Raw genomic sequence first — 17,997 nt, 5'->3', positions numbered from 1 at the left:
TTGTGACAACATGCCCCTATTATGATGAGTAATTGTATATGCAAATATTCTACCAGGGTGTATATACAGTATTCCACTTGGAAAAAGTGGTAAATTGCAGTACCGTTCTACACTATAAACTAGAGTAAATGAATTAACTGAAGTAAAATTTGTCGTTGTTGCTGAAGAGAATGCGAAGCTGACGTCACGCCCTATGTTACAGTGGCGCCGCCATCTTGGGAGGATAATACTCCACTGCTATTATAGTTTTGATATGTACCGTTACTTGTTTTGTTTGATATGTGGAGAAATCGAAAGTGAAAGAACCAGGAGCTTTTCCTGAACGATGCTATTGTAGCTTTTTAACACAGCAAGACCGAAATACCAAAGTTATATTTTCTAATCAAACAAGAAAAACAAAACACTACATTGAACGCACTGACAGCCGTCCTCCCAAGATGGCGCAATATTTAAAGCGGCGTGACTTCGATTAACAAGCTCTATACAGTATCTAATCTTTGCATTCAATGTGGTAAATTCTATGTGAACTATAAATAGGTAAACTGGAGCAGTCCTGTAGTAAGATTAAAAACACAGTCCTGTCTGGGTCTGTCACAATAATTTGGTATTTTTGTAACGTGTGAAAAAGTAACATCGCGTTTGTGACGCGTCCGCGCTGCTGCTCATCTGAACTGCGGCATGCGTTCCTCCTACGCACATCCCGGGATTCTGGTTGCCATGGTTTCCCGCATCCCATGCGCGGCTCTGCTGTATCCAGCAGCAGGAGCAGAAAGATGCGAGCGCTTAGATCCTCAGCCATCTTTACGCCTGTGAATTAGCCCAAAGCGTGCGAGTGACCGAAACGGCTGCGGATGGCGGAATAGCGAGCAGTCCGTCGCGTCGCGTTCCCTCTGACGCGTTGTGCGCAGCGTTATATTCTCGTACACACGGCTGACGCGGCGAAAACGGGGAGCGTCTCTCCACGCGCAAGGTCGGCTCGAGTTTTGCGCAGATTCCACGGGAGCGTCAGGAATGAGTATAGAAATCCCCGCGGGCTTGACGGAGCTTCTGCAGAGCTTTACCGTGGAGGTGCTGAGGAGCCAGCCGGCGGATCTCCTCGAGTTCGCGCTTCAGTACTTCACGCGCCTCAAGGAGAACGAGAGCCGCGGCGGCGCGTTTGGCAATGAGCGCAACTCGAGCGGGCGAACGGGGAAAGCCGTTAACTTCTGCGAGGAGGCCATGCAGATCGACTCTGAAAACGGCGACGAGGAGGAGGACGACGACGACGACGACGAAGAATTCGTAGGTAATGAACGATTGCGCGCGCGCTTCTCCTGTCATCTGTAATGATGCATAATAATATGTGCTTGATTTCACTCATTGACCTGCGCTGTAGTTGCGTGTTTTCTTCATTAGCTCGGCCTTATATTATAATGTCAGTATAAAAGATCAAAAGAGCATCATCTCCGGGAGCGATGCGCTCTTTGATAAGATGTCCGTCAGTCAGCTTTGAATGAGAATAATGAAACGCGCTTTAATTCATGTGCATGTCCAAATCAACCGTTTCTGGATGAAATTATTCAGTAAAAACCATCTGGCCTTGAACAGAAGAGGCCGCAGTCATCACTTGTTTTTCAATGTGTCCTTTTGCATAAGTGTGTATTGTGTGTGGCCGAATGATTTGTGTTTCCATGAACCGTAAATGGTGCGTGTCATTCAGAGCCACACATCATTCATATGTTATAACAAAGAAACATCACAGATGAAATCTCTTCACATAGACATCACAGCAAATGGAGACTTTTGCATCTCACATATTTCTCTTTAGAAAGAGTCCGACTTCTCCATTAGAAGAGATGTCAACAATGTGTCCAACTGAGCTCAGATTCGTCTCTGCAATCAAAAGTGAAAATAGGATTGATGGTCTCACTATCAACTCAAATCCAGATGATTTCACCTCTACAGTCTACATTCATTTACACCTCCAGACTCTTCATATGTTTACACAATCGCACTCGTTTCATTCTCTTTTCATTTCTACAATTTTTGGGTTGAGTTTTGATGTTGAACAGTGAATCTTGTGAGCTGTAAAGGAGCATCATCTGTGCACTGACATTTCTCTCTTGCTTTTGCTCTTCACCAGCTCCGGTCATTAACAGATTTGTCAGACGAGCTTCCGGTAAGTTGTTTTTGTCATTTTCTATCAATATACAGAAAAGGCTTATTCAGCTTCACGAGTGGCTTGATCGGCAGAGAATTTATTTACTGCCGTGAAATATTCTCTTCCAGTTTGTGATCGTGGTCTGATTGTTTGCAAATAATTCTCTTCTTTACTGCGCTTTAATTGACTCATGGAAGATGAGTATTGTTTGCCGGATGCCACGAGAAAGGGTTTTAGAACTTGTGTCCCTCATGGATCATTTAAAACCACAAATGAAGATGAATGGATGTGTTAATGTGCTGTGTGCCATCAGAGCTGATGGACTTTCAGAAACACACGACACAGATTGTGCGGGAGCCATACAGGAAGAAATGTCTTTATATTGTTTTCTGTAGTTACAGTGACGTTTTACAGACAAATCTACTTTCATAGAAGCGTCTCTTCTCTGTCTCGTTCATTTCACCAAATACGTCTTTGATAGAACTGCATGACTCTTTCTCAGACTGTTGAAAAGACAATGTGTCTGGTATCTAAAATGAAAAGATTTCCATCGGATTGCAAAATAATGAACCAAAAGTTGAATTTGACAGTGCAACGTGAGGTTTTCTTGACCATTTACTGTATTTGTTATACATCCACAAACTGTGTACAAAGCGACCGCTAAAGAATCAAACCTGCTGTGGGCATAAAAAGTTAAATAGATCAGAAGAAAAAAAGAATAAATTGGAGCATGGAGAGTGAAATATAGGTCTGGTGAGTTCTAGACTGTTCCTGTAAAAGAAAATCTGTATATTTCTGTGTTGTCCGTTTTTATGAAGAAAGATGTTAAGTGAATAATGACACAACAGCACAGAAATATAAAACTTGCAAGAGACTTTTATTGAATTTTTTAAGACATTCACAGACTTCACAAAACACTATGGATGCTATCTCAAAATCTCACTGTACGATAATACCTCAGTATAAAGTCTGTACGATATTTATTGCACTTTTTTAAATGACACATGATGACTTGTAAACGTGCCATAAGCGTTCTCTTTTCTTGATCCTCCAATCATAACTGTTGTTTAAAGGTGTGAGTTATAGTATGAGATGAGTCAAATGACCGAAAAATCCCATTTATCAGATACAATTATTACACCACATGGACCTTGACAGAGGAAACATCTATTATATGTTGTAACATTCCTGTCCTGAAGACCTATCGTTTTATACAGTCATGTGACCACCTTTATATCAAGACAATTGTGCTATTGTGATAACACAATATCTATAATATTGTTACATCCCTCATAAACACTGTTGACAGCTTGATCGCTCTGTAATGCATCACAGACTGGTTTCATCTCTAATCCTTCATTTTCACATTCAAGTCTGTGCCGAGGCGTTTAACCCGGATGAGGATGAAGACGACAAAGACGCACGAGTGAGTGTCCTCTAATCATCTATTCCACGTTTGTTTTGAATACATCCCACAATGCTTTGCTGTGCCCTCAGGTCACTCACCCTAAAACAGACGAGCAAAGACAAAGACTTCAGGAGGCCTGCAGAGACATCTTACTGTTCAAAACCCTGGACCAGGTGAGATCACAACAGACTAACAGTACAGTAACCACTCCAAAACATGAATCAGTCCTAAATGAAATCCAGTTGATTTGTAAATATAACCTCCTAAATGTCCATTTTTGTGATTGACTGTATGACATTCACACGGGATTGTTTATTTTTTTACCAACAGGAGCAGATGTCACAGGTGTTGGATGCCATTTTTGATAAGATTGTGCTGACGGGGGAACACGTTATCGATCAAGACGACGACGGCGACAACTTTTACGTCATTGAGAGGTGAAGAAAGCGTTGGATCGGTCACCTGTCAAACCTTAAACACATCATCAACATCGTTTGGTTTCATTTCTAGGGGAACGTTTGACATCGAATTGAAGGTAGACGGCACTACGCGGACTGTGGGGTCTTATGACAACCGTGGGAGTTTTGGAGAGCTCGCCCTCATGTACAACACGCCCAGAGCAGCCACCATCATCGCTACCTCACCCGGAGCTCTGTGGTGTCTGGTGAGTGTCATAAACCTGACGATCTGTGTATGTCAAACCTGTCTCACGTATTCAGTACAGCTTGTGTTTGGATCAGAGCAGAGCCTTTGAAAAAGAGAGTTACGACACACTGTGATCTCGCTGACGCGCAGTCATGTGCTTCGTGGAGCTCTCAATCGCTCCATACATATCTGTGCTGTCAACCTACTTTAATGGATTTTAGCCGGACAGACAATAAAAAATTGTGTTACACGGTTCAATAAAAGGAAGGAAGGAGGCGGGAACCAGCAGACATTTAAATAAAGTTTTAATATAAATAATAACACCCGGCGGCCCCTCACGGACGACCACCGGCGAAATAATATAAATATAAATATAAATATAAATATAAATATAAATATAAATATAAATATAAATATAAATATAAATATAAATATAAAACATGTTCGGGCCCGGTCCTCTCTCATCGACGGTCCGGTCGCTCGTTCCTTTTATATGCTCCCTATCTCCTACGTGATTCGAGCCCGGTGTGCGCACAGCTGGCCCTCATTCACAATTACTCACCGGACTCGAACCACGGTCTCGCCCCGCCTACTCTACTACAAACTGTATTTGCATAAATGGTGCTAAATATATTAGCACATTGTGTACACTTTACAAGTGTTGGCTGTAACTAGTTACTAAGTTACTGTAATTTAGTTACTTTTCCCTTGAAAATGTCAAGTAAGGGATTACTCTTATTTTTTCAGTAATTTAATTGAACTAAATACTGTGTAATAAATACAATAGTGGAAATTACATAAAAAATTATAAATCTAACTTTTAAATGTATACTTTTGGTCAGTTAATCAGAATAATTGATATTGTTGTTTTTATTTATTTATTTAATAAACCGTGTCATGTCTATCCTTGAATCAAGTCTTATCAAGGTTAATGTAGGATGTAGAAAGTAATTAGTAATAAATACTTTTTGGGGAGAGTAATTTGTACAGTAATCTTATGACTTATTGAATATGTAATTAGTAACTAATAATGAATTACTTTTTTAGAGTAATTTACCCAACACTGATGATTACAATTTATAGAAGCATTTTTTCCGGGGAGTAATATGATCTATGAAAATAACATTTATGAAAGTAAGATATGTCCGCCAACTGGTAAAAATGTATAAACATGCCGTTATTTCTCAACTGTACAGTAATTGAGTTTGGGAGACACGAAAATGAATGGGCTTCAGACACGAGTGACATCCGTATCCTATTCTTCCAACAGACGTCTTTGCCAGTGTCGTAACTCTTTTTTTCAACGACTCTGGATCAGAGCCTCCTCTCTCTTTATCTCCCCATACACTTTCTGACATTACAGTACTGATGAACCCTGCACTGATGACTTCTAACCCAATTCCTGAAGTCAACATTTTCAGGATAAAATATGAATGTGTTTGAAATAAACGTTTTCTCAAGTGAACAGATTCAGTCTTGGCAGTAAAGCTGAAGTTGCATACACATGCTGCTCTGGTTTTCAAAGATTTCGCAATCGATGGTTTTCTACTTTTTGCAGGATCGACTGACGTTCAGACGGCTCATTGTCAAGAACAACGCAAATAAGCGAAAAATGTACGAGGCTTTTATAGGGACTGTTCCGCTCCTCACGTCTCTGGAGGTTTGAACACACGCGTGCACTCACACTTCATCTGCTAACATCACGCTACTGATATTTTAGTCACTCGTTCATTCATTTTCCAGTTTAAAGTGTGCAGAACACCTGTCAATCAACACGTGAGGTACATTGACTTGATCTGTCTTGTTTAAAGGAATCAGAGAGAATGAAGGTTGTCGATGTCTTGTCAACCAAAGTGTACGACAGCGGCCAACGGATTATCGCTCAGGTCTGGAAGTCAATTCAACGAATAATTATAATAAAAAACATTGTGGCTTCATTAAATAAATATGACTTTTTGTCGCTTAGCTACTACTATGATTTGTTTTATTGAAATTTTCTTGTTTGAAAGTTGTCAGTTAGATTTTACATCCAAGTTATTGTTGCTAACGTTATTTGTTTTCACAGGGTGATTTGGCAGATTGTTTCTACATCGTAGAATCAGGACATGTTAGAATCACTATGAAGAGAAGTAAGGTGAGTTTGAGCGTTCCGATCTGAACGGGATCCAAGACTCAGCATTTTAAGCACGCTTGGGTCCAGACAGGGATTACTATGCAACAAACAAAACACGTCATTTTTCATATGTGTCTTTGGTCTTGTAGTCAAAAAACGAAAGCGAAGAGGAGGAACTGGAGATCACCACGTGCTCTAGGGGGCAGTATTTTGGAGAATTGGCTCTTGTCACGAACAAGCCACGGGCAGCATCTGCATACGCTGTGGACAATGTCAAGTGTTTAGGTACTGCGCTTCTATCAGTCGAAACACTTTTATTCATGTCTTTCCTTCAATCTCCCTTCCCTGACATTGATGACATTTTCTGTCACTGATTAGCGACATTGGCGTGTTTTTCTGGATTTTGGGTAGGGGGTGCTGCTTCTCATCTTTTGAAAGACTAAAGACTCAAAAATAAGCATTTTGGTTCTAAAGTCTTTAACAAGCATTCTCTTTTTTTACCTTTTAGTTCAAATTCCGTGCTTCCGAAATCTCCTACTTTCATACAATATAGTAGGCAAAATTGTCCCAAATAGTATTTTCGAAACCTTAGTATGATACAAACAGTATGCAAGGAACGCCTGGATGGTCTTCCGCTTCAGAGGAACACTTATTTATCCCATGATGCCATGAGATCTTAGCAACGGTCACATTTCAAATGTAAATAAAAAAGAAATAGCGCAAAACTTCAAAGCGGGTGTCAGATTAATAATTTCATGTGAATAAATGATGTTTGTAGTACCGACGGCAGGTCCAGGTTGTTGTTAATACGTCATAGGTCATCTGGGTCACATGACATTGAAACATGGCGCCTGCAGTACCTTTGAAGATCTATTCATACTACCGTACACCACACACATCCTACACTATATAAAACGCCGATAGGTGGCTACTTCATTTAAATCAGTACTGTCACAGTATTCGGACCCAGCAATAGTTTCTTTTCTAATAAAGCTTTCCCACATAAAAAAACAATGAAGTTGGAACATGAAAAAAAATCATAGGATCCGATTGTTCTCATGATATTTTAAATGTTTGCATATTCATGCAAAAAATATCCTGGGGATCAAAAACAGTGCAGCTGGCTGGTAACTTTTTTTTTAAACGCTCCTGGGGAAGAAGTATATGAGAACCCTGCTGCTAGAATCAAAACATCAGAACTTCACAATTTTTCTGAAAGCTGCTTACCGTCATACGAAAGAACCGTGTGATCACATGTGATCTAAAATCAATTCTGTGTTTATCTGCGTGTTTTACAGTAATGGACGTGCAGGCGTTCGAGAGGTTATTGGGTCCCTGCATGGACATCATGAAACGGAACATTGCGAATTATGAAGAACAGCTGACGGCGCTCTTCGCGAGTCACATGGCAATAGACAAACAAATGCATGAAACACAATAAACATCACAAACAATAAATGCAACATGAAATGATGAGAGAGCGGTGAGTACTGATGACTGAGATCACACGTCTTCACATAAGTCATGAGCTTGAAGTTATTGTTTTTTGCAATCAATAATCCCAATTCTATAGATGTGAAAAGCCAAACGTGTGAGGGTTTGACTTCAGGACGCACAAGGTTTCTCTCACCAGGCACATGTTTGGGATTTGGTACTGTTTACCTACATCTGCATCTTTATTTGGTTTTTGGTGTTCGTTCACATGTCACAAAGACGTTGACTGTCTCTTACAGTGAGGTTCAGATCAAGTTTGAGTTTTTTTGCAAGACTGTGTTGTTCTCATGAACAGCTGACGTGACACAATTGGTTTAGCACAACTGAATTCTGCACCTGAAGTTTGGAAGTGCTTTCTCAGATGCTTCATGAATTGCATTCTGATAACAATACGCCGATGTATAAAGTCAACATGGAATGTCAAAGTTTTATGGACTTATTGTGCATGATTCACTGGGACACATGATTTCAAATAAATATGGTCGTCTTCATACTTATCCTTAAAAACCCACACAGCCTGGGAAACAACTTTCCTTTTTGAATTACGTCACTGTCCCTCCCCTATAACCATCTGATTCTTTCACATTCCAGTCAGCTCTCAATAGACTTTATTAGATTTTAAGAGTTTGGTTCCCAAATGTTTTTTTATTATTATTCCATAGGTAAACTGGATTTTTTTTATTGCGTTAGTTTGCTGTATTTTTTTATTGCGTTAGTTTGCTGTATTTTTTTATTGCGTTAGTTTGCTGTATTTTTTTATTGCGTTAGTTTGCTGTATTTTTTTTAATGCGTTAGTTTGCTGTATTTTTTTTTAATGCGTTAGTTTGCTGTATTTTTTTTAATGCGTTAGTTTGCTGTATTTTTTTTTAATGCGTTAGTTTGCTGTATTTTTTTATTGCGTTAGTTTGCTGTATTTTTTTTTAATGCGTTATTTAGCTGTATTTTTTATTGTATTTTATTGCACTAGTTAGCTGTGTTTTTTTGTTTTTATTGCTCAAATCAAAATAAACCAACTGCAGTTTGATTGATATTAATTGGAATGCACAATAAAAAACATGATTTAAAAAATGTAATAAAACAGAGTTTAATTATATACATACGAGTATATAAACTCTTAGTCTTTGGATAAAAGCGTCTGCTAAATGAATGTAAATGTAAATACGTAGAGTGATTAGTGAAGGACCTTTCATGTTGACTTTATTTCAGTCAAATTCCAAACATATTGCTTGAGAATAATAACAGAAAACATCAGAAAGAGAGCCACATGTTTGAATATTATTGCACTTTGAAGCCAGTGTTGTCATGACATTTATACTTGCACACTTCTAAATGTTTTCAAGCTCCTTATACTGTTAAACATAGAAATAGTGACTATAGACATTGTGTATCTTTACTTTCTGTTGTGATGTAGCACATTTGTATGATTTGGTAACATCACCACCGCTTGACGCATCTGTCGATGTGAATCATTTTTGTATAACTAAAGTATTTCGCTGATTTTGAACTGAGACTATTTAACATGCACAACTTGTATCTTTATGTGAAGGATCTTGAATTTCTCAAGTGTTTGTTTAGTTTCTGACCATCTCTTTTTTTTTGGTAGCATTTCTTCTTTATTAACTGTTGATTCTGCAGGATTTTGTCTTTAACAGTCTCTATTCTCATGGCTGTCTACCTCTGATATGAGCGACACAATAATCATGTAGATGTCAACATCACACCATTTACATTCAGTTTTTCTTCTACGTGTCTGTGCGAATATCTGCTGCCTAGTAAATGTCCTGAAAAATGAATCAAAGGTCTACAGTCTCTCAGTGTAAGAGAGCTCAGTATCTATCTGACTTTACATTCAAATAAAGAACAGTTTTCTATTGACATCATATTGTGATTATTCTGTGTAAACGGTACGTATGTGTTTATTATTTATTTTTCTTCATCGAAATGAGATTATATCTAAACTAAAATTAAGATTAACAGCGACGATTTGTGTTTGTTTATCACGTCTCGGAACGACACGCTTCTCAAAACCTCTATTTTACAGAAGAGGAGGGACTTAGACCCAAAATATGCTAGCTAAACCAATGACATTTACGGCTGATGTAACGGGCATGCTGAAGTGACCAATCACAGACACAATAACAAACTCGTCACGCCGACTGCAGCGTCCAAGTGACTAACCTATCAGCGTCGAGTTTATAAGACTGACGTGCGCCTCCACCAATACGAGGCGAGGTCTAAAAGTAATCAGTCCTGCCTTCTCGATGAATGCCAGAGAGACTCGGTAATGGCGACAGGTTTGGTGAGTAAAAAAAGTTCTTGAAATATTACGACGAAACGCAACGGTAATGTCAATGAACTTTATCCCGCGTCAATATTTAAGGACGCGACGGACGCAGCAGTGGAAAGTTAAAAGACTGTCATTCATTTTTTTATCGCAAATATCAACTTTGTTGTTTGATTGGGTCTTTTTTTCTTCTGTGTGACGTCTGTTGTTTGTATGTTTGTGGTTGAGTCGTTCTCGACCGTGACGACAATAATTCAGAGGAAATCAGTCGTGTTTTCTCGTTTAAAGTATAATGAGAACAGGATCTTCATTCATTTCTGTGCTCTGAACGGAAGGACTTGATGTACCGTGTCTGAACTTGTTGACATTCTTTTGTTTACCTCTGACGGATCGCGTCGGACTTCTGTTTCAATGCTTTATTTACGTCATTTTGACATCTGTCAGACAGTTGAAAGCTCGATGGTCTGTACACGATGTGTTTGAAATCAATCTCACTGCTGTTGATCTGTTTTTACGATGTTTTTCGAACAAAGAGATTCTCGTTGTTGTTACAGTTGCATTAAAGGGGTTGTTTCACTGTTCAACGATTAACTTTTCGCAATAAAAATAAGCTCAACGACAAAAGCATTTTTAAAACGGTCGCTTGTGTGGCGTTATTTCAGGAACGAGAAGAGAAAAGGGCAGATTTTACATCCCGTGTTGTGAACAGAAAGAGTCGAGCCTCTCGTTTATTGAAACGGAATGATCGTCGATCGAGGTGATCGATTAGACTGTTATCGGTGAATTTTGATAGATTTGCTGTTTTTCTAGAGCTGTTATTGATCTGCTGCTGTTACGCAGTTATGAATGAATGAGCTGCGCTGCGCATGCGCGAAGTACGGAAAGTTTATAAACAAGCGTTTGCGTGCGGACGCGCGTCTCGTGACCGCGCTTTACGAAACAAAACAAAAACTCGTTTCATTTCCTACACAAATGTTTTCTGTGTAAATGCGTTCAAACGCTCGAATGGATCTTATTTGTGGTTTTATTTTGTGTGGATGTGATAACAGCGGTGAGCGTGCAGAAACAGCGGCCAAGAACATATTGCACAACAAGAACTGTGTGTGTGTGTGTGTGTGTCTGCGTTCATTCATAAGTATTTATTATTTATATATCACTCAATTTTATATAATATAATATACAATATAATTATCACTTGAAAAATAACACAATCGTTGAATTTTTTCAATACTGTAAAATGTTCCTGAGCAGAATTTTCAGTATGAGAAGCGCAGAGGAATCAAGGTAAAGGGTCTTAAAGGGACAGTTCGCCCAAAAATAAAAAATCTTTCATTCTCGTTTCATTTCTTAGTTCAACAGAAGACAGTCATGTACCACGTGAAGGGGGGGGGGGGATAAAACACCATTTTTATTTTTAGCTGAACTTTAAGTCCTCGTAACCCTCAAATGCAAAACAAACTCTGAGACTAAACTAGTTTGTAAACCCATTTTGCCTTCTCTTGATCATGTTGTGTTGTGTGTTTGTAGTCCGGTCAGCTGATCTGTCATAATATGGTTTGGGAAGTGAAACGACAGACAGTCCCTCAGAGAGTTCAAGACGTTCAGGTACAGAGCTCAGGTATGGACGACACCTTTGACCTGCTCAAGTGTAATGAGCACCTGCCCTCCTCACCCGGCCGCCCATCTCAGCACACACACATGGAGTACGGTAAATACATCACTGTGACATCACTATCTGTCAGATACTTTAGGTCAGACATGAAAACACAATCCAAACATGTGTGCAGAGAGCCGTCGTGTTCCAGATGCACTGAGAGTTGATTTCTCTTCAGATGACCTGCCCGAGCTACAGGAGGTGCGGGAGGACCAGACCCCAGCGGGCGTGTTCCAGGTGACCCCGGGCGTGTCACATGAAGAGGGGCGGAGCTCTAGGCCAGAGAACAGCGTATCAAATACGAGCTGGCTGACGGAGCTGGCCAACATTGCCACCAGCCCTCAGAGCCCCCTGCTCCAGAATGACCCCCACAACCGGTTAGAAAATCCTCCAGTACACACCGGAATTGACTGTGATTTATGGACATACTGATGTGTAGGGCTGGCTAAAAAATATCCATTCTTCCATTTTAATTGATCTGTATTTGGCCTCTTGTGCAGAGGGTGGCGCCGTTATTCATGTTGAACTGTGAAATCTGTTTGATATCTTAAAGGGAACTCAGGGTATAGAGAGATGTGTGGTTCAATGCGTTGTGATAGCTTTACTCTACTAGCATCTGTCGTCACAGACACATCAAATATTTAATTTCTTTAAAAAGATCATAATGTAATTCTCATTTTGACCGAAGGAGGCGCCATTTTGTTTTCTGTGATGTAAAATGGTTGAACACTCAGACAGTCAAACTGAACACAGACACACTAATCAACTCTTTAGTAAATATAATGTACTTTAGGATCAAATATATTTATATAAAGTATTAATAAAGAAAATAAAGACGCTATTTGGTGTATTTTCTAGCATTTTAATATTGTTGGTCAGATACAATACAAACATAGATGGTAATATCCAAAATCATCGTCAATTTATTATACACACAATGTTATTAGCCGTTATAAAATGCATTTTATCCTGATTTTGACTATTTAATGTTCATTTATAAAGCCTAACGTTACTCTCTTCTCTCTCTCTCGGTCATCAGCTGACGAGTCTATTATTCACGTGTGCTTTACATTTACATTTAGTCATTTAGCAGACGCTTTTATCCAAAGCGACTTACAAGTGGGGTAGGTAATGGAAGCAATTAGGACAGCATAAGTACAACAAAAGCATAAGTGCAATTAAAATGAAGACTAGTCTCATATAGCCTAACACAGTATACGTAACCATTCACTCATTCATACATTTTTTTTTTTTTTTTTTTTTTTTTTTTTTTTAGTTGAGTAGAGAAGAAAAAGAGTAGAGAAGAAAAGAGTGGAGAAGAAAAGAGTCAGAACAGATCAGTCAGATGTTGGCGGAAGAGATGTATTTTGCTTTAATACAAAATAAACATCTTATTATTGTGTTGAACATTTTATTCTCATTATATATCAATTATACAATAATGGTGAACGATGACGTCTTAACTGTCTTAAAAACGGTTGTTTATAGCTATAATGTGATGTGATGTGATGTGATGTGATGCATGTTTACCTTGAACAGACGCTACTGAACGCGTTCTTCTTTTATGACAGACCGGCTTGTGTTGAGAGGACACAGCGCCACCTGCTGTCCGTGTGTATTATACATCGTATCTTATGTTTCACGTCTCATATTATTCTGTTAAATATGGAAAACACTTTGGTTCTTCACGGTAGCGTTAAGAGAACGGGTTAAGGTTGCAAACATTTTGATTGTTTGAAAAATATGTTTTCAAAGTTTATGAATACTGTGACAGTTACACTGTTTTTTAATTTCACGTCAATGCTATTGTTCACATATGAAGCTGTACATCTCTCTATACTCAAGGTTCCTTTTAAACATGTTTCAAGTTGTTCATGATTTTCATTATTTACAGTAATGTTTGGTTACTCAAAGTAGTAGTAAAAAGTAAGTCAAAACAATTGTGTGGGCTCTACTATTAACGTTAATGTGTATTTCATTCAGTAGGAGGGGTTTTAGTTACCAGCCTATATATTTAAATCTGGATTCCATGTCTGCAAAGCTAATATTTTAAATGAAATACTGATGACTGTGTGTGTGTGTGTGTGTGTGTGTGCAGGTCGTCCCCTGTTCACATCTTCAGCAGCAGTAACAGTTTACATTCCTACGCGAGACCCCCTCTGTGGTCCAGCAGCGCCCCCAGCCCCGCCCGCAGTCACATGAGAGAGCGCCGGCGCACCCGAGTACGTCCCACATCATTATCATATATAACACACATACTGAACAGAACTGATAAGTAAAAACTGTTAAAACATCACTTATAGTTTCAATTGAATTGTGTGTGTGTGTGTGTGTGTGTGTGTGTGTGTTTGTCACAGGCCAGCAGTGAGTCTGAATCTGGTATCTTCAGCATGTCGTCTCTGTCTGATGATGATGATCTGGGCTGGTCTCATTCATGGCCCTCAACAGCTTGGCACTGTTTTCTGAAAGGTAAACGCACACATGCACACACACACACACACACACACACTCTCTCAAAGGTTAATGTTGGGATGCCAGCCATTTTATCATAGAAGATCTGAACACAGCGCCTCCTGCTGTTATAAAAGAGAAGACGACAGACGGACGTGAGTCTGAAACACAGGAGATTTAAGTCTCTTCTGTTCACACAAATTCAAGTGTATATATGATCACTAAACCAGTCTCAAGTAGCACGGGAACATTTTTAGTAGAAGACAAAAATACACTGTATGGGTCAAAATGATAGATTATTCTTTTCTGCCAAATATCATTAGGATATGAAGTAAAGATCATGTTCCATGAAGATATTTTGTAAATTACCTTAAATATATAAAAAAGTGTATAGAAGTCTACTATCAGCACACTTGAATCCATGTTGTCTGTATTTGTTGTGTCCAGGAACACGTCTGCGCTTTCATAAAGGTGTGAATGTGGAGTGGCAGGAGGCAGAAGATGTGATGGATTCAGATGAAGACTCTGAGGATGAGGGAGGATCACAGTCTAACCCCATGAAGGTACATGATGAGCGCTCATTCCAGAGAAATCCTCATCGTATTCATCAGAAACTCTGTTTGTGTCTGAAGAGTTTCGGCTTAGAAGGTCTGAAGCTGGTGGCTCTGGAGGATACGCTCTCTTTCGGTCAATCCGTCCTGAAGTTAACCTTTGACCCCGGTTCATCTGAAGCAGGCCTTCTGACTGCCGAATGCCGACTGGACCATCCGTTCTTTGTGAAAAACAAAGGTAGGTTTATTTCAACTAGAGTTCGTTACAGCATACGTGCGGATGCGAGATTCAGTCTGTGGTGTTTGTGCGTCAGGATGGTCCTCCTTTTATCCGAGCCTCACCGTCGTGCAGCACGGCATTCCCTGCTATGACATGCACATGGGAGACGTGTGTCTGCCACCGGGACATCGCGACGCCATCAACTGTGACGATTCGGTGGTGTTCGACACTTTCAGGAGGTACGAGGCGCTCAGGTTTGATTTGTGTGGAGCATGTGAGGATGGACGTTTATGTGTTGTGTGTTGACTTCTCAGTTACGACTTCACACCTCTGGACTCGTCGGCCGTCTATGTTCTCAGCAGTATGGCACGTCAGCGCCGAGCCTCTCAGTCCAGCGGCGGAGCCGTGAGTCCCGACTGTGACAAACTAGAGGCCTCCGCCCACCACTCCCCCAGCGGCAAATCACAGCGCAGCCAAGCTTCAGGGACCTCCGTAGCCACACCCACAAAGTGCAAGCGGCCAATGAATGCCTTCATGTTGTTTGCCAAGAAATACAGAGTGGAATACACGCAGATGTACCCGGGCAAGGACAACAGGTGTGTGTGTGAGCGTGTGTGAATCTGTGAGGGTGTGTGTGTGGAGATGTTGAGTGAGATAAGAACATTAACAGAGCTGACAATGTGTACGTCTGTTGTGTTTCAGAGCGATCAGCGTCATTCTGGGCGATAAATGGAAGAAGATGAAGAACGAGGAGAGGAGGATGTTCACCATGGAGGCCAAAGCTCTAGCCGAGGAGCAGAAGAGACTCAACCCTGACTGCTGGAAACGCAAGAGGACTAACTCGGTAATTCTTTAACGTTCTGCTGTCCATCATTCTGTGACGTATATGAAACAGATCTCTTGTGTGTCTCGCTAGGGCTCTCAACAAAACTAGTGTGACGGAAGCACCAGCTGGAGACGGACGCTCGTTCTCTCACGGGACTGATGAAGCTGTTCGGCTCGCTTTAGAAACACAAAGGAAAGGTTGTGATCATTACCACTTGGTGTAAACTAGAGCAAAGAATTGAAACCGAAGGAAAATCTGATATATTCAATATTTAAGAAAATGTAATCCTGTCAACTAACAGTGCTTATGTGTGTTTTATAATCTTAAAAAAAAAGAATGACGATAAAACGCCTTATTCTTCCAAAGCGAGACGTCAAGTTCTTCTTTCAGGTAATTTGTATTTCTGTGCTTGAAAGGTGCGACCCTGTGGTGCTATTTTACTGAGGCCGAAGGAGCGATTACACATATATGAATATATATTCAAATAAAGTCTATTTTTAAATGTTAAAAGGGGAAACGTAGATGTTAGCTCGTTTTTCAGCTGTTCACAATTCTAGAACTCAACTTGTTGCACAGACTCGGATGTTTTGCAAACGCCAGCGAGCTGAGAGGCCTTGAATTTAATGTGACGTCAGTCCAGCCAAGGCCATATTCTGTGTGTGTGTGTGTGTGTGTCTGTGTGCGTGTGTTTCTTCATGTAGCCATATTGTAGATGGATGGAGTCTCTCACACACGCACACATTCTGTCATACACAGCACTTCAGGGCCATGCCTTCACTGCAAGTGTTCAGGTTTTGCACTTTATATTCATATATAACCAATAAATGTATACAAGCTGAAATATTGTGTAAAAATATACATATATATATCTTGATATGATGATGTATCCTTTGACACAATCATGGTCAAACTGAGCAAACGTGTGTTGTGCTTTGCGGGTTTGCCATGGGATTGCATTACAAATACATTTGTTTTTGTTAATATTGTACAGGTCCACGTTCCCATCCATTTCTTGCACATACAATTGTATCATATTATAAATAAAATTTTAAACTTGCTAGCTTTGTATTCACATTTTTTGTGTTTCTCTTTGTACCACACAAAGATGTGTTAAAGGAAGACTGGTTGTAGCAGACATATAATGCTTTGTTGAACCAATTTATGCATAATTAATCATTCAAAATATATTCACACAGAACAGATTCAGTTCATTCTCCTCCCACATCTTCCAATCATACTCAAACACATGAATGTCGACACTCATTGTAAAGATATTAGATCATTTCACAGTATATGTATTTAAAATTGATACATAAAAATGATTTGACATGTGTATCATATACATTTCTGAGCACTTCTCCACAGTGTTTTTCATTTCTTGTAATGGAAGGAGTTATGAGCTCGAGCTCAGCTGTGTGTTTAACTTTGTTGTTGAATATTTTTAATGATGAATAAAGAGATCTAAGGTTAAGACATTTCACTTAGTGCTTCAGAGGTGACGCAAGGACATGAGCGCGCGCCAAACACAGAGTTCTGGCGCCACCTGCTGGACAACAGGCGAGATGCATCTCAACTGTAGAACTAGTTTTAGCGGTCCTTATCCTGAACAAACCGAACCTCTCATATCCTAAGAAATTGTATTGATGATATCTTTCTTTAATCTTGAGTTATTCAGTCTAAGGTTCTTTATAAAAAATTCAAAAAAGAGATTGTTCTTTAATCTAAAGAACCTTTATTCACCACAAAGAACCTATTGCGAAACAGAACATTGTTAAAGGTTCTTTTTGGAACCAAAAGGTTTTTTGTAAAGTTCATGTGATTGCATTTAATACACGAATGCCCGCTTTCACATTCTTCTGATTCAGTTGTAACATTAAACTGAGATCAGCTTGTGTCCCGTGTGTAGATGTTTAACCTCTGGACTCTTCCATCACTAGAGATAAAGGTCATATTGAGCATTTCTCTTTATATCTATACTCATGTCTGGACTTCTTCTTCATCTCATGTTGTGTGATCATCATCCACTGGTTTGTCTTTCAGCCGTGGGGTCAGGATGGTCTTCCATCTGTACTGAATACTAAAAGCATCTGTGAGACTCCATCACATATTCAGAAGCGCTGCAGGACTCCGTTCACCTCCAAAACTCCAGAGACAATCTTCCTTTAACAAAAGCCTTCAAGGTGAACGCAAGTATTCCTAAAACTATTGAAA

General features: G+C 39.7%; 2 protein-coding genes across 9 annotated transcripts; both read left to right on the top strand.

The window, feature by feature from the left end:
- The first annotated feature begins 752 nt into the window (after nucleotides 1–752).
- Nucleotides 753–9,675, top strand: LOC130414592 (cAMP-dependent protein kinase type II-beta regulatory subunit). Of its 2 annotated transcripts, XM_056740563.1 has the most exons (12): nucleotides 753–1,285; nucleotides 2,123–2,158; nucleotides 3,514–3,566; nucleotides 3,638–3,721; nucleotides 3,879–3,985; nucleotides 4,059–4,212; nucleotides 5,752–5,853; nucleotides 6,005–6,079; nucleotides 6,259–6,327; nucleotides 6,456–6,591; nucleotides 7,605–7,789; nucleotides 7,880–9,675. In XM_056740563.1, exons 1-11 carry the CDS (start codon nucleotides 1,012–1,014, stop codon nucleotides 7,745–7,747), a joined length of 1,233 nt encoding a protein of 410 aa, XP_056596541.1. In that variant the 5' UTR covers nucleotides 753–1,011; the 3' UTR covers nucleotides 7,748–7,789; nucleotides 7,880–9,675. The 2 variants fall into 2 exon arrangements, with proteins under 2 accessions (XP_056596541.1, XP_056596540.1); XM_056740562.1 differs by having other exon boundaries at nucleotides 7,605–9,675.
- A 352-nt stretch (nucleotides 9,676–10,027) lies between these two features.
- Nucleotides 10,028–16,846, top strand: hbp1 (HMG-box transcription factor 1). Of its 7 annotated transcripts, none has more exons than XM_056740399.1 (11): nucleotides 10,029–10,099; nucleotides 11,612–11,792; nucleotides 11,917–12,115; nucleotides 13,837–13,960; nucleotides 14,096–14,207; nucleotides 14,637–14,752; nucleotides 14,822–14,978; nucleotides 15,055–15,199; nucleotides 15,275–15,556; nucleotides 15,663–15,804; nucleotides 15,877–16,846. In XM_056740399.1, the coding sequence occupies exons 1-11, from the start codon at nucleotides 10,085–10,087 to the stop codon at nucleotides 15,892–15,894; spliced, it is 1,491 nt and encodes a 496-aa protein (XP_056596377.1). In that variant the 5' UTR covers nucleotides 10,029–10,084; the 3' UTR covers nucleotides 15,895–16,846. The 7 variants fall into 7 exon arrangements, with proteins under 7 accessions (XP_056596372.1, XP_056596377.1, XP_056596371.1 ...); XM_056740396.1 differs by lacking the exon at nucleotides 10,029–10,099 and adding an exon at nucleotides 10,121–10,546 and having other exon boundaries at nucleotides 11,872–12,115; nucleotides 14,801–14,978; XM_056740397.1 differs by lacking the exon at nucleotides 10,029–10,099 and adding an exon at nucleotides 10,123–10,546 and having other exon boundaries at nucleotides 11,872–12,115.
- The last annotated feature ends 1,151 nt before the right edge of the window (nucleotides 16,847–17,997 follow it).

Source organism: Triplophysa dalaica, chromosome 24 (genome assembly GCF_015846415.1).
Source record: "Triplophysa dalaica isolate WHDGS20190420 chromosome 24, ASM1584641v1, whole genome shotgun sequence".
In the NCBI taxonomy this organism is placed as follows: Eukaryota; Metazoa; Chordata; class Actinopteri; order Cypriniformes; family Nemacheilidae; genus Triplophysa; species Triplophysa dalaica.
The sequence above is the reverse complement of the archived record's forward strand: the minus strand, read 5'-3'. Positions and strand labels throughout refer to the sequence as shown.